Source organism: Grampus griseus (genome assembly GCF_964374135.1).
Source record: "Grampus griseus genome assembly, chromosome: 15".
Classification (NCBI taxonomy): domain Eukaryota; kingdom Metazoa; phylum Chordata; class Mammalia; order Artiodactyla; family Delphinidae; genus Grampus; species Grampus griseus.
Window position 1 is genome coordinate 14,540,009 of NC_139009.1, and position 17,194 is coordinate 14,557,202.

A 17,194-nucleotide genomic window follows, 5' to 3' on the forward strand; every position below is an offset into this window, starting at 1 on the left:
GAAGTACAGACACAGAGGTCCATGTCTAGAAAATAACAGCCTAGGAAGAGATTAACAAAATGTGTGAATTTAGTTTCATAAAGGTAGAATTTCAAATCCATGAGGGATGAATAAGTTTTTAATAAATGGTTTTGGAATAACTAAGAAGTTAAAATAAAATACAATATTTAATAACCTTGAAGTAAAGGACTTCCTGAGCATGACCCCTATCAAGACTGATTGATAGGACTATGTAAAAAGCCACTGTCAATATCATCATCATGACTACCACTTCTCGAGGGCTCACAATATCCAGGCACTATAATAAGTAAATTTTCTTTTCATAAATTTCTCACTTAATCCTCAAAACAACCCTATGAAGAAGATCCTATTAACCCTACTTTTCACAAAAAGAAACTGAAGCTTAGAGAGGTTAAGTAATTGTAACTTATAAATGCCAGGGAAAATCAACAGATATGACAGAGGGTTGCTATATATAATTTCTAAAGAGCTCTTACAAAAAAATGAATAAAGAAAAAGAAAAGTCATCACTATAGAATTCCAGAAACATTCAAATAAAAGAATTTCTCTAAGAAGGTTTCTTTTAAAGATGATGCCATTGTACTATAGATTGATGATGTATTGGGGTATGATGTGTGCTGGTGATGGCTATTTCACAGTGGCCCAACCAATGTGACCCAGGGTGGGTGGTGACAGTGCCGGCAATGCTGTCATGGCCCATCTGAAAGCGCTGTAACGATTTAGTCATTCATATGCTTTGGTTTATAACATAATTCTCATAACTATGCTCTTTTGGAGTTAACCTATCTAAACTTGAAGATATTGTTAATCCAGAAATGAAGATCCTGATACTACATGTAAATAACCTTCTATAAATTATAGTACATAAATACGATGGCACATTATATAGGTATTAAAAATGACAACATAGATCTACATTTATCAATGTAGAAAGATAACTGCAATATACTGTTGAGGGTAAAAATCAAACTCAGGAGCAACATACATTGTGTGATATTATTTTAAATAAAACTGTATACAATTTTATAGGCTTGGAAAAAATGTCTAAAAGGAGGTTCACCCAAATGTTAGCAATGATTATCTCTGAATTATAAGATTATTTTACCTTTTTTGATTTTTTTCTGTTTTGGTTGAAATTGTTATGTAAGTATCAATTTTATAAAAAACATTTAACATACAGTTAAATGCTATAGAAATCTATCTACTAATATCGAAATATTTTACAACATATCATTATGTTTTTTTAAAAGTACACAAAAGTATGGTTTGTTATACTCTCAATATTTTAAAAAACAAATTATTTCTAAATATATATACTTATTTTTATTTAAATATATATTTTATATAATTATTATACATAATGTAATACATATTACAGATATTAAATATGTAACTATTTATAGTTTATATTTTATATATATATATACACACACACATACACACACACACACACACAAGGATATGAACTGGGCTATTAAGTGTTTAAGTGATAGTGAATGCTATAAATGTTCTTTTTGCTTATCTCAAACTTCTGGTTTTTCTGTGAACCGTATATATTGCTTTCCATGTATTAAAAAATAAAAAGAACTTCAAAAGGGAATGTGAAAAACAGATCATAAACAGCAAATCTCAAATATATGAAAATAAATCCACAGAAAAAAAGTGTTATTTGAAATCAATATAAGGGCACCTTGAAGGAGCTAGCCCTTCATCTACAATTTATGATTTTTGAGACATGTTATATACATTAGGTAATATGCCCACCTGTCTTCAATGCATTGTCAACATAGCCCTCGTAGAGCTGCCTCTGCGCCAGTATGAAGAAGTGGTAAGCCTCAGCCCCTCTCCAAGCATTATCTGTGAAACGACTAGTTGTAGACAGAACTTCTTCTTCCAGCAAACCAGCCAAAGCAGAAGTGGCCTACAAGTAAAGCAGACCCACTTTTTCTGTCAGCACAACCCTAACAATGGTCCTTCCAATAGAGATGATTTCTGAAACTGGTATATCAATACATTAAAATAGCTCAGTTAGCAGATTTTATCATTATAAAACTGTCACTACAGACTTAATGTCTCCATTATAACTCACATTTTGTTAAAGTGATATGATCAAAGTTTTTCTTCAGTTTTATTGGGGTATAATTGACAAATCAAATTGTAAGATATTTAAAGTGCACTTCGTGGTGATTTGTATACGGGTACATTGTGAAAGAACTCTCCTCCCCATAGTAACATCAAATTTTTAAATAGAATTGATTAAACTTTAAGTTAATGTAAGGCTTATCTGTACATTAAAATAATATATATATTCTAGGAAAGTTTTTAAAACTCACTGATTAGAAAGGATTTACCAAGTAAGGAATTTAAGCAAAGATTACAGATTAGTAAAAAAATATAATTTTCAATATTTCCAAGTTGAAATGTCTAAATGTGAGCAGTAATTCCAAATCAGTCATTCCTTTTCCTCATATCATTTAAGAAAATAAATGCAAACAAGTAAATTAAATGGCCTGTCCATAAAGAGAAGTTTGATAGTTCTTTTTTCCTTAAACACTTCAGATGACTTAATGTTACTTAATGTTCTACCTTACCTCTGAGCTCTTTCCTTTAACTTTTCCTCGCTGGGCATTTTTCATTTGCTCATGGTACTGCTCTATAAGTAAAGCTGATAGTACATAGAGCTTCTTAACACGTAAAGGTTTAGTTCTTTTCTTTGCCTCTTCATCTGCAATCTTTAAACATTTAAAGAATTGGGGGAAAATATTTCTCAATCTATACTTGTACAAATATTATCATTTCTGAAATACGATTCTCTAAAAACAGGAGGAAAGTCAGTAGGGTGGAATATAAATACCACTCATTTTCTTTTCCATAGTACTGATAAGTACTTAGTTCTTTCTTTAGTATTTAGCCATTAGAGTTATAACTCAAAACAATTTAAGAAAATAACAGATGCTGATAAATAATTAAATCAAAATGAAGAAAGCTTTCATAGAGTGGCTAGTATTTTATATAACAAAGAGATTTTTAAAATAATGTTCCAAGTACCCAGAGATAAGATGGCTTTAACATGGTATATCCTTCAGAAATTTAAATTTTTTTAAATGATTCGGAGGGAAATTTTTCCTTTGTCATTAAATCAAATGGGAAAAGTATAGACTAGAATGTAAAATTTGCATACATTAATACTGTTACTAGTCACGTTCCCTCCAAATGCATACTATGAAAAGTGTAACGTCGAGATTGGGATTGACATATATACACTAATATGTATAAAATAGATAACTAATAAGAACCTGCTGTATAAAAAAAAAGTGATATATAATAAAATCTTTCTTAAATAAAAAAAAAAGTGTAATGTCTTTAAAACTTGCACATTTAAAAGGACTTAAAGTTTTGTTATCATCAGGATTTAAATTCCAGTTAAGGGAATTTGTACTTTATGGTCCCTGAAAATTCTATAATTCCCTGTTAACTTCGGTATTAAGTAAATATAAAACTGCTTAAGCATCAATAAGGTGCTAAAAGTAATAAACAGCCTTTTTAGTAAAATGTAATAATACTAAGATAACACATAGTTATAGCAGTAATAAATGAGAGGGATTTTGCTATAACAAATATTTGTTTCCAAAAAACGGAAAATGTATCCTTGAGTTATAAGAAAACATTGGTAACTAGAACAAGCCAAATACTCACCAAGATTATTACATTACCTTAAACATCAGCTTAGCAGCATCATAAAAGTAACTGGCTTTCCGATAGAGTTCTATGGCATCAAGAATTTTATTCTTTTCCAATAAATGAGATGCATACCTCGCTAACAGGGAACCAATTTCTTTCATATTATGACTTTTAGCCAATTCAACAGCTTTGTTCCACTGGGGAAAAAATATATATAGCATACAATTACCCAAGCATTTATAGTCAGATATGTCTTAAAATACATACAATAAAGCTTTAAGTTTATAATAATAAATAACACTATATCAAAATAAAAAACTGGTATATGTTTTTAAAAATCACTTAAAATCAGAGCAATTATAAATTTTAGGAGTCAAACATGTCAAAATAATCAAATGATCTGAGACTGATTTGCTTAAGAAGTACATCTGAAAAAGAAAGCATCAAAGTTTATAATCACATTAATCTTATAATTCTAATTTTGCACAAACTATGAGCAAGAAAAAGATACATTTGTTTATAGAAAAAAATACACAATTTCAGTTAAGAAAATGTCCTATCAGATTTAACATTTAAAAGTTATTTTTATAAAGCAAATGGAGCTTTATAAAATACTTCAAGAAAATACTTAAAAGAATACATTGATAGTCAACAATTTCAACAATTCTGCATTTTAATTTTAGTTAAATTCCAGCTCTTAAAAGTATCAAATATGTGTTTTCTATAAGGGGAAAGGAAAATAGATTTGCCAAAATAAATACTGATAAAGTAACTCAATTCCTTCCTCTTGCAATGACCATTAACTGGTCCTTCTTTGGAAACAAAACCCAAGCCTAATAAAATGCAGAAAATTATGAAATTACTTCCAGACAAAAACTTGCCAGACTAAAAGCACAGGGTTTGTTCAGGTTCCCATACTGAGTTAGTTATGAGCGGGTCTCCCTTAATGGTAGCATTTCAAGAGGTAAATGCAAATTCCAACATTTTCTCAGTCCTCAACTAAGTAAGAGACTATCTGGCTCCCTTCACAAAATCCATCTCAAGCTCTCCAACCCTTACAGGCAACAGTCTTTAAAGCATCACTATGGGTGACTTTAATTTTCAGTTCCTTACTCGGTTGAGATGTACACAGGTATCCACTGCTGCCTTTGGTTGATTACATTTCAAAAACGCAGTCACTGCTTGTTCACACATTCCAGCTCTCACAAACATTTGTGCTACTTCCTGTGGATAAAATAATACTATCGATCTCATAGAACAAGGAAATCACTTATATTTTAACTTATAAAACTCCATAGGGACATAAGAATATTACATTTTCTGGTGGCTACAGTAATTTTTCTTTTAAATGGACGTAGGGGCAGGGGCTACAAACCAGAAGAGATGCTAAAACATCACTTTTTATAAAATCTGGGCTTCACTGGCTCACAGCACAGATCTTATTTTCAACCAGGTTTTGAAGATACTGCACTCTTACCTTCTCTCAGTGCAGTAGCTAGCTTACAGAAATACCAAGCTCCAAAACAAACCCCACGCTAGCAAGTAAAAAAAACCCTTTAAGGCAATTGATGTTATACTCAATGTCGATCATTAATTAGAGGTTTAAGGGAAACCTGACACTCAGAGGGCTCTCAAATCCCTCTATAAAGCAATGCCCCAGACAAGTTGGCCATTCATCAGTTCGGGAAGCTGGACCAAAAACAGAGGAGGAGAACCACAACAACCACTGATCACACTCCTTGGGCTGTACTTCCCATCTTCAGAATATCACTTTTTTTTCTTTCTTAATATGTAATTGGTCAGCGTTTTCTCTCCCCATCCCTACTCCTAAAATATTTTGGGATATATCATAAAAGTACAATTTTGTACCCAACTATCTTTTTCAAAGTAATGCTTATATTTTCCTGATTATAAAGTAATACATTCTTATGGTAAAAAAAATTAGAAAATATGAAAAAATAAAGGTACACATAATCTTATTCCCATAAGAAACCTCTCTCTCTATTCTGGTGTAATTTCCTAATATCTGTATCCTGTGAATATATATGTATATGTGTGTTTGTGAATATATCGTAATCATATTATATATAGTTTTGTATCCTGTGTTCCTCACTTAAATATTTTGTACATTTTCCCATATTATTAAAAAATCCTCCAAAACTTGATTTAAAATTTGCAGTACTACTGAAATTTTTTAATTATTTTAAATATTTAATTATTATAGCTATAATTACTTAGTACTTAATCAGTAATATTACTGCTCTGGATACCGTACAGCAACATTTTTTTCTGCATCATCAGACACACCTAACAGATGACAGTATAATGTCAGATACACAGTCCCTAATCCCAGGGTTGTAAGTAATTTCAGTTTTCCTACTCAAATGAACATATAAGATTGAGAATAAGGGTGTGTAAAAATGCCATTATTACAGGGATAATTGCCCTAATTCACAATAGAGAAAAGAACTGAATTAACAGAATTCTATACTCATCTATTAAGTAACCGACAAAATTTTGTAGCAGAATCCACAACTGATATACGTCCAGACCCTGCAGTTGAGAGCTACTACCTCTCCAGGTCTTGTACAACTCAGTGATTTACCTTTCTGATAAAACAAATAAAATACAAGCTCACTTACATTATTCAACAATTAATTTAAAGAGCCTTAAAAAGAAAACTTAGAACAAAGTTATAGAGAGCTCTGCTTTTAGTTTCTTTTTTTCAACATTAAATCCTTTATTATTAATATAACCTAATAAAAGTCAAGCTCTCTTGACTTTTATTGCTAATATAACCTAATAAAAGTTTATTGTGAACCTAATAAAAGTTTAAGCTATCTTAAACTTTTCTTATAGCAAATTTCAAACATACATACGCACACACTACTCCCCAGATCATTTTGAAGCGAATCTCTGACATGTCATTTCATCTGTAAATATTTCACGTGTTCAGCTAATTTTTTAAAGCAAGTTTACAAAACTGACAAGCCTACACAAGACTGTGATCATGTTAAAATAGTAGGAATATGACTGGTTTCTTCCTCTCCAGTTTCAAGCATTCTGTAATACTGGTAAATTGTTTTAATAACTAAAGCATCATTCCATGCCTAAGAAACTGTAAAGTTTTAGTTAATTTTTAATTTTCTATATTGCAGTGGACATTTCCAGACTACGACATAAAAACCTTATAAAGTAACCTAACAACTCCAAAAACTGAAATTTATAATACCTACTGGAAGCAACTTGTGGTTTTCTGGAAGTGAATTGGCAAGATTCTCCAATCCCTCATAATCCTCTAACATATAATAACACTCAGCTAAGCGTTCCTGGTTCCGGCCTTGTACATAATATTGTACAGCATTCAACCTATGGAAAGAAAAAAAACCCTTTTAAAACTAATGTGAATCTCCTCATAAATAAGCACTTTTACTAAAAATGTTCTTTCATTAGAATGCCAGCACTAGTATTATTCCAATCATCTTTAGTTACAGCATGTCTTTGAAGCATATAAATTGAACAAAAAGCAAAACTAAACTAAAGACTGCATAGCATATTTTAGTTACAACATTCTTTGAATGTTCTTAAGAAATATGTTTTAATCTGATATACAGTTGTATTTCCAAACACTGACATAAATAAATAAGCATACTGATCAAAATAACTTAACAATAAAAGTCAATGATTTCTGAAAATAATCTATAATAACAAAAGAAAATATAAACTGTGGCCTCAAACAGTAGAAAGCTACCTGGAACTACAGTATAAGTCTTCTGGGTTTTGAAACTCCAAAGTCTTACAGTGCTTGAAGGATCTCTTGCTCCTCAATGTGAATCCAGAGCTATGTGAATTTTGGGATCTGGAAGGATGGTCTTCATTTCCCTAGCATTATTTCATAGGGAAGTACTCAGGCAGTTACAATTTTAAGTGCCAAATGAACGGATGAGGGGGTCCAGATAGGTTACCTACCACTTTTGCCGATCAGCAAAGTAGTCTCCGATGGCATTGTGGGCTTGTTCAAGGAGACTGTCATCCGCATCACCAGATCCAGTTTTCAGGAGTTGGAGTACTCGAAACCAATCTCCCAACTTCAGCCGGAGGCCAATAGCCAGATCTCTACAAAAATTGACATTCACTCATTCATTCACCAAGTATCTATCAAGCGCCTACTATGTGCTAGGTTCAGTTCTAGGGCACTGAGAATACACAACAGTGAAGAGACAGATAAGGTACCTCCAAACATTTTAGAAATTTAGCCTCACCAGGTAAGAGGCAATGGAGAGAACCTGCAAAAGGAAAGAGGAAACAATTTCCTGCCTCTTATTATCCTAGACTTTCAATTTACTTGGCAAAATAATGACTTAAATAATAATCACTTCTTTTCATCAATTTCTGAAGACATAATCAGACTTATTTCATGTTTACATGTTTGGTTTTATATTTCTTTTCAGGGCTTGAGTTGTATTAGCAACCTCCTGAAAGTACAAATAATAAAAATTAGATATAATGTTCACAGTTGAAATGAAGTTCATACAGTATTTTATATAAATAAAAATGACATATAAAGAGTAAAACTCAATCCCTACTTTGATTTTTATTTCATGCTCCTTGACAAGTGAAAATTAAATAATGGCCTAAACCAAAAAAGAGAACCCAAATAATGAGTGGCATAATAAATGATAAAGCCTCCAGTCTCTGCAGTCATATGAATGTTTTTCCTACCAAGTGAAAAAAGTCTCCCATGGCCAGTCATTAATATTACATAAAAACAGAGAAGAAAGTTGCCCCAAATTACAAAGCATAAATTAATGAAGGTCATGTAGACTATCTAGGTTGTAATCCAAACAAATTATTTTCTGAAAGAGATGGTATGATACATTTAGTCTATTTTACAATCCTCATTTGTGAAAAAAAAAAAATCACAAATTCTGGAATTAGTCCGGATGCCTGCACCTTTATCACTTACCTTCTGTCCATATCAAGATACATCCTTTCAGCCTCTTCGAACCTGCCGAAGTAGGCAGCCACTTCCGCCTGCTTCATGGACTCACTCTGCAGGTTACCCAGGCGCTTCACAAACTTAATGCCTTGGTAATCTTTGCAACGCACAAACGCTTGCTCTGCAGTGTGCAAATCCAGTTTCTGAAGAGCTGCTTCAGCCAGTAGGCGCCTTTATTAAAAAGAGAAACAGAAAAGCCAATGGCAAATTAAGGATAAACAAGTCTTGAATCAGAATTCAATTATTACACCTACTGTTTCTAGTGAAACATGGTGGAAAGTGATTATTTTAACACATGTATACGTTTCATATAATATTAAGCTTATGTTGAATACTTCCGAATCTAAAATAAATTTCTATATTTTAAATCTAAAAAGAATAAGAACAGAAGCCTATTCCCATCAGGAGCCTCGTATGAGAGCAGGGGACGACAGAGCTGAGACTTTACACCTGAAAACTTGAGAGGTTTTATTTATTTATTTTTAAATACCAAAGTCGGGGGTGTGGATTATCCTCTATGAACTGAGATGCATCCTCAATTCCAACCTTCTCAATCAGTGCTCGGCTATCTCTCAGGGACCGAATCTCAAAGTTAATGATATAATCCTTGTCTGGATATTCTGGATTCTAAAAGTAAAGATGAAAAGAAAGAAATTCAAATAGTTGCCTTTAGAGTATGTTTTTTTTTTTTTTGCGATACGCGGGCTTCTCACTGTTGTGGCCTCTCCCGTTGCAGAGCACAGGCTCCGGACGCGCAGGCTCAGCGGCCATGGCTCACGGGCCCAGCCGCTCCGCGGCATGTGGGATCTTCCCGGACCGGGGCACGAACCCGCATCCCCTGCATCAGCAGGCGGACTCTCAACCACTGCGCCACCAGGGAAGCCCTGTATTTTTTTTTTTTTTTACAGTAAAAACAGCAAACAAATAAACAACTGTATCATATTATCAGCAAAACTTGGCAAAAGAGAAGTTGCCATGTGTGGGTCTTCTGAATTATCTGGAAAACATCCACAGTCCACAAGTGAAGTCCCTCCTGAGGCAATCAGGGGAAAAGGGGACAGTCGTCAAAGGGGTCCCTTACAATCATGCAGCCTTGTCTCCCTTGGCTCAAAATGTCTTTCCCCAGGAGCTACTCTCTTCCCGTCCCAAGTGCTGCCAGCCTCCACTGGAGCAGAAAACACTATGTGCAGGGTCTCTACCCCTCACTCCTTAGTCTACTCTTTTTTTCTATTATTGAAAAAAAAAATTATAAATAGCAGTTGCTCTGAGGGTGGGTATGGACAGATTTACTGGGAAGAGGCATGAGGGAACTTTCTAGCATGATAGTAATGTTCTGTATCTTGACAGGGGTTTGAATTGCACAACCGTATGCATTTGTCATAACTCACTGACTGGTACACTTAAGATCTGTGCATTTCATTGTATGCAAATTTTATTTCAAGTGAAAGAAAACTATAAGCAAATACTGAACTTGAATTAGTGAACTTTAATTAATGATATGCATGCTAAAGTATACATGTACTAACTCTGAAATATATTAAAAAACAGGACTGATTAATGGGCAGATAGACAGATGGACAGAAATATGACACAGTAAGTATAGTAAAATGCTAAATAGAATTTAAGTGCTGCCCACATGCTGTTGGGCAGCAGACAAATTTTTTTTAAAAAAAAAGAAAAAGGGCTGGTTTTCATCACTACTTTCCTTTTATAATTTAGCAGCCTGACAAAGAAAAAAAAATTTAAAGGCCAGTCTTGCAGCAAAGAACTAGCTAACAGCCAGAGAAAGAAAACAGTTATAACGAACTCACCGATATTCTACATATTCTAAGTAACGAAAAAGTGAAGCATACAAGAAAATTAGAGCCCCCGTGTGTAAAAGAGTAACGGCTCCCATGGACCAGAGTTCTCTGAAAAGGTTAACTGAGCCACACATACCCCTTCCCCACCCTGCAACTGAACCCCTGTATCTAGAAACTGAAAAGTTCTTAGGGAACTACCGTGCAAAGTAGGATGGAAAGAGCATGAGGTTTGGACTCAAACAGTCCTTAGCTCAAATCCTAATTCCATCCCTTGCTGGTTATGTGGCAGCTCTTTCTAGAACCTGCCCTACCCCACTCCCTACCCACCTAGGAAGCCAGGGCCATCTTCCCCAAATATAAACCTAATCATATCATTCTCCTGCATTACTCCGCCACCGACTCCAGGATCAAGTCTAAACTCCACAGCAAGGCATACGAGGTCACTTATGACCTGGGTCCCCTACCCCATTACCTCTCCCCAGCCTCATTTCTGCCAGCACTACAGTTACACACACCAGCTTTGAAGCCAGAAAGCTTGGAGTCAAACCATGCTTTTGCCTACTGCTAACCGGTATCACTGGCAAATCAGCTTATTTCTCCAAGCCTCTGATTCTTCCTCTGAAAAAATGGAATAGTAATCAAACTTACTTCCTAGCATTGGGAGGATTAAGTGAGATAACACGTATCAAACACTGAGCACAATGCCTAGCCGTGTTATCCACATTATTCACAGTCTCAGAACTGACCCAATGCTCTCTTGCTTCAGACCTTTGAAGAGATACACCTACTGACTGAACCACAGCACCCCTGCCCCTCTTCCAGTTGCTGAAGTTCTTGTCTATCTCCCCAACTCCTCTACTTGAAGCCAGGAACTGTCTTACTGGTTCTCAATAAATATTTGCTGAGTCAGTGAACAGATGAACTTTGGATAAATCATTTTCAGCCACTAAGAGCCTTCCTCACCTAAAAATGAGGTCTGTGTAATATCTACCAGGTACAGGGGTAATCACAAACAAACATCTCATACAAAGGAAGTTTAGAGAACTGTTAATTCCCGTCCTTTTCCTTCTGCACTCCTCCTTCTCTAGTCCTCCAAGAAATTTCTCATGTTATTTCTTTTTCCTATTTTATTGAAATATAATTGGCATGTAACATTGTATTAGTTTTAGGTGTACAACACTCATGTTGTTTCTTAAAACTGTATGCTTGAAGGAATCCACAGTTCAGCTAAATATTTCCTGGGTCAACAAGACCTCAGAGGGAACTAAGGTATGACAATATTCTTTTCTTTACGGCTTTTTATGTAGTAAGTCAGACAGATAACAAAATTGTCACACAGAACCTGGTTTTCCCTCACAGTTTAACAATGCCTGCCACTAAACCGGGCAACAGTACTGTAGTTATTCTTTTTTTTTTTTTAACATCTTTATTGGAGTATAATTGCTTTACAATGGTATGTTAGTTTCTGCTTTATAACAAAGTGAATCAGTTATACATATACATATGTTCCCATATCTCTTCCCTCTGGCGTCTCCCTCCCTCCCACCCTCCCTATCCCCCCCACTCCACAGGTGGTCACAAAGCACCGAGCTGATCTCCCTGTGCTATGCGGCTGCTTCCCACTAGCTATCTACCTTACGTTTGGCAGTGTATATATGTCCATGCCACTCTCTCGCTTTGTCACAGCTTACCCTTCCCCCTCCCCATATCCTCAAGTCCATTCTCTAGTAGGTCTGTGTCTTTATTCCCGTCTTACCCCTAGGTTCTTCATGACATTTTTTTTTCTTAGATTCCATATATATGTGTTAGCATACGGTATTTGTCTTTCTCTTTCTGACTTTCTTTATCCTAGTATTAGATATGCATAAAATGTGTATCAAGAATTTTAAAGTACATCTAACCAGTTTAAATATGTGTTTTAAAAAATTCTTCATAAAAGTCAATATAATCATCAGAGCAACACATCACAGGCATTTTTAAGCACTCCAGAATTTAAGGCAATCAGCAACTATGAGTCTTTCTTGAAAAGAATTATAACGAAGAAATCCAGCCAACTAAAAGATTAATCAAAATTAAGAACTCATGTACAGAGAAAATGTAGAAAAAGACTGGTAATAGCTTCCATTTAAATATAAGACTACATATGTGGAAAATTAGGGTTACAAAATAAAATGTAAATGTTCTAAATCTTGACAACATAAAAATAACAATGTGCCTAACAAAAAGAAGAGAGAAAGGGAGAAAATGTAAAAACACCATCTTTTAGAGTGACAATCAATACTATTAAAACTTAAGATGTAGTTTAAAAGCAATAACCTCTTAGTTCTTCAGTTTTTTTCTTAACCCAGAAAAGCTGTAATCATTTGTGGTGAAAAAATATTAATGTTCTACAATTCCTTCAGATTCACTGTCACATTACTGAATTAAAATTAAACACTAAACAAGTAGATTGTACAGTGATGTCATTTTTATAAAATTACTTCTGTTTATTTATCTAATCTATCAAATCTATCTTTCCACATACTGGTTACAGCTATACAGAATAATGTTCTGATGTTTATCTAATGTTAATCATTAAGAGACCTAGATTGTAACAGAACTTCAGACCTTCCTTTTTGACTTTGACTGCTGATAGCTTTTAAGCCTCACCCTTCCCCCTTCCCCTTCTGCCTCACATCTGGACATGATAAGAAAGCATAAGTGTTCCATCCTTTGGTGACGCAGGAGTTTCAAACCACACATATCTCTACCTACCCATGGGAACCCTCACCCTAGGCCCACCCTCTAACTGCCCAAAAAACCCAAGCCAGTCTCCTTTCTCTGCTCTCAAACCAATTTTGGAGCAGCTTGGGAAGCCTATCCTTTCTCCCCTAAAAACTCATTAAGTTTGTAAGACCGTTTTACACCCTTTTGGTGTATCTGTGGTGTCATCACTCTTTACACGCAAACCAAATTTTGGGTGGGGGCCATTCCTGCTGCGGCAGGGTGGTCATGACATAGAAAACAACTGGTTCCCAATAAAAGAGTTGCAATTTACATGTCAAACCAAAATATGAAAACATGTTACAAAATGCAACTAACTTCTGGAAATTTAAAATCCACTATTCCAAAACACATATGTAGTACATAGAAAAATAAATATTTTGGATAAAAGGAAGGTAAACTTTCAATACATTCTTAGAGTAAAATATTTTCAAAGAACATTCAATGAAGGCCAAAGTAGGGATTCAAAAATTATCTGGAATTCTTTATCTGGAATTAGAATTATTTTATAAAACCTGAAAAATAAAATAGGAGAACAGTGGTCCTCCAAATAAAAAAGTTACTCAAATATCCTAGAACAAGCGAAAGACTAAAGAAAATTATCAAATATTTCTTCAGTATCTCTGTTATTAATATAAAAATAATGAAAACAACTAACTACCATTTATGAGCTCTTGATCATAGCACTGTGCTGTTTTTCACTCATTATCTTATAAAATAACAATCCGGTAAGACAGGTACTATTACTATCCACATTTTATAGAGGTAAAAACAGGCTCATAAACAGGAAGGGAAAAATGAAACTTTAAAAGATGAAGGAACCTGTCTAAAGGTTGTATAAGTGACAGGGAAGGGCTGGAACTCCTCACTGCATACTCCTAACCAGGACACTACACTGCCTGGTACAAAAATGAGTCCCAGTCAAGCCAGCAACAGAAATATAATTGTTTTTTAATAAGAATTACCTTTAATATCTCATCCAAAAGAACAGATTTAATTTCTAAATCCTCAAAATTACAAATATATCCAGAAGTCTGAATGGGTTCCTTTAAAGACAAAAACAAATGTTATGTTTAACTGTACAAAAGTTTCCTTCTTTACCATATCATGATTTTAACTTTTATTATCAAAATTTTCAAAACAACAAAAAAGGAGAGAGAATGTCATTAACACCCATATACACATCATCTAAATAATTATTCACATTTTAGAAATATGCTTCAGTCAATTTTTTGGCTAAGGTATTTTAAAGTAAAGTAAATTTAGACATGACATTTCACCCCTAACTATTTCATATCTCTAAAACATAAGGATGTTCTCTTACATGGCCACATTACTATCATCACACCTTAACATAATCAGTATTAATTCCCTAATAGGATCCAGTATCAGTTCAAATTTTCTGAATTAATCCAAAAATGGTTTATACAGTTTGATAATTCTTATTCATGCCATGCAACATTAAATTTAATTCTTAATGAACTGACAAACACTATATTTGTATCTAAGCACATATATCAAAGTCCCATACCATACTGAAAAGTAAGTCCTCTGTAACATTAGCCAGAGGGCATCCTTGATAGATTCATTTCCTATATAACAAGATTTAATTTGCCAACATGGAAACACATGAGCCTGCTATATGTCTGTTTCTTGTCCTAGCGTTATACAGGCTTGTAGAAATAAAGTATGGTAAATGCATATTATAATGTAAAGTAGTTGTCCTAAATCCCTAGTAAAAGAAATACACTCCCAATATACTTAATACCTCCAAGAACACTGTAAAAAGAATAGGATAACGTTGTCTGATAATGAACATAACTCCAGAATGCAATTTTTTAAAATATGTGTGTGATGTCATAGTGAAATAGAAAGTAACCTAAATCCAAATGAAATAACATATCAAATTTATAACTCTGAAAGTTAGTGCTTCATATATAATAGAAACTACAAAAATTATTATCATGGTAAGACACTAAAAAGATGAAAATAAGAAGTAAATATTGAATCATATTTAGTTTGCATTTAATATGTCTAAGTTTAATAATGAGGCTCTTGTAGGCACATTATATGTGTTTATTGGGTTTTTAAATGTATATTTTCTTTAAAAAGTAGAAATTGACTAAAATTATATGAGAAAATTTTATAAAATCCCTAAATTTCCTCAAAAAAATTATATTACATATAGGCAAACAGTATGCTTTTATGAACCGAAAAAATCAGAATAAAATTTAATTCACAAAAAAAGCACATGTAACAAAATATTTCTTATAAATTATAGGGGCCTTTCATATACTTTATTTTGGTACTACATGTAAACTAAGTGTACCCTTATAAAAAGGTTAATCACTAGAAAATTTTTTATTTTTAGCTAGATAATTTAACAAAGCAAGAGGGTCAAAAGATAAAGTCATAAAAGATGATCTGTGGATAAAAAATAATACCAAAAGCAAAGAGAAAAGGAGAAATAGAAGGATAAGGAGAGAAATCGGGCAGCACCAAGATGGCACAGGGAGACCCTGAGCTCAATTCCTCCCACAAACACACCAAAACTACACCTACATATAGAACAGCTCTCTGTGAGGATGACTTGAAGACTAGCAGAATGGCTCTTCTACAACCAAGGCTGCAGAAAGATAAAACACACCGAGTCTGGTAGGAGGGGAGGGGAAGTGATCTAGCCGAGACCCACACCCCTAGCAGGCAACCTAGAGACGGAAGGGCTTATCACAAGCATGGGGATCTTCCCTAAGGAGCAAGGGGTTCACACCCCACACTGAGCACCCCAGCCCTGGGGTCCAGCACTGGGAAGACAAGCTCCCTTGGCTGATTTTTAAAACCAGTGGGGCTTACCAGAGGGCTGTAAGAAACTGAGACTCTGCTCTTAAAGGGTGCAAGCACAGTCTTGCTTGCAGAGGCAGCAGATTGAAAAGTGCCTGGAACCCTGACCTGCCTGCCAAGACTGCACCAGCACAGTCTCCCAGCCTGCACTGGGTTGCAGCTCTAGCATCCCCCACAGAGGTGGCAACCACCACTGCACCATGGGAGAAGACGCAGCATGCGCTGGGCCCTGGCTGTAGCCCTTCCGGCTCCAGCCCCACCTTCTGCCAAGACAGCAGCCCCAGAAAGCCCCGGGAGAAGTCCCCACCTGTGCTGGGTTCTATAATAAAAGACAAGGAAGGGCATTATATAATGATAAAAGGGTCAATCCAAGAAGAGGATATAACATTCATAAACATATATGCACCTAACATAGGATCACCTAAATATATAAAGCAAGTATTAACAGACATAAAGGGAGAAATTGACAGTAATACAATAATATTAGGGAACTTTATTCCCTACTTACATCAATGGAAAGATCATCCAGACAGAAAATCAATTAGAAAACAGTGGCCTTAAATGACATATTAGACCAAATGGACTTAAAAGCTATCTACAGGACACAAACACAGCAGAATATACATTCTTTTCAAGTGCTCATGGAACATTCTCCAGGATAGATCACATGCCAGGCCATAAGACAAATCTCAATAAATTTTAAAAGACTGAAAAGATATCAAGCATCTTTTCTGACCACAACAGTATAAAACTAGAAATCAATTATAGTAAGAAAACTGGAAATAAAACAAACACATGGAAACTAAACAACATCTAAACTAAACTAAAAAAATCAATGGGTCAACAAAGAAATCAAAGAATCAGTACCTTCAGAGGGTCACTGGAGATGAAAATGATCAAGCAGGGAATATCAACATTAAATACGCACTTCCCAATTCTCAAGGAAAATATGCTTTATCAATGAATTAGAATTTTACACACAAATGGCACCCTTTTCTCACACATAATCTGAAGAAAGGTCTACAATTTAAGGAAAGGTATGAAACTAGAATTCATAATAACACTCAAACGTATAAAAATGTATTCG

The 17,194-nt window shown here is 34.5% G+C and overlaps 1 protein-coding gene across 2 annotated transcripts in view; it reads right to left on the bottom strand.

Annotated features, from left to right (window-relative positions):
* WDR35 (WD repeat domain 35) overlaps positions 1 to 17,194 on the bottom strand; it is a gene marked incomplete at its 3' end in the record, with an annotated part of 59,159 nt that overhangs the window by 2,205 nt on the left and 39,760 nt on the right. For both annotated transcript variants that reach the window (XM_082672524.1, XM_082672525.1), the window contains 9 exons: positions 14,232 to 14,312; positions 9,192 to 9,328; positions 8,669 to 8,872; positions 7,672 to 7,818; positions 6,939 to 7,071; positions 4,816 to 4,926; positions 3,735 to 3,899; positions 2,613 to 2,753; positions 1,786 to 1,942 (listed from right to left, as the gene is read on the bottom strand). In XM_082672524.1, coding sequence (XP_082528650.1) covers positions 1,786 to 1,942; positions 2,613 to 2,753; positions 3,735 to 3,899; positions 4,816 to 4,926; positions 6,939 to 7,071; positions 7,672 to 7,818; positions 8,669 to 8,872; positions 9,192 to 9,328; positions 14,232 to 14,312 — 1,276 coding nt within the window. The remainder of the gene's footprint in view (positions 1 to 1,785; positions 1,943 to 2,612; positions 2,754 to 3,734; positions 3,900 to 4,815; positions 4,927 to 6,938; positions 7,072 to 7,671; positions 7,819 to 8,668; positions 8,873 to 9,191; positions 9,329 to 14,231; positions 14,313 to 17,194) is intronic.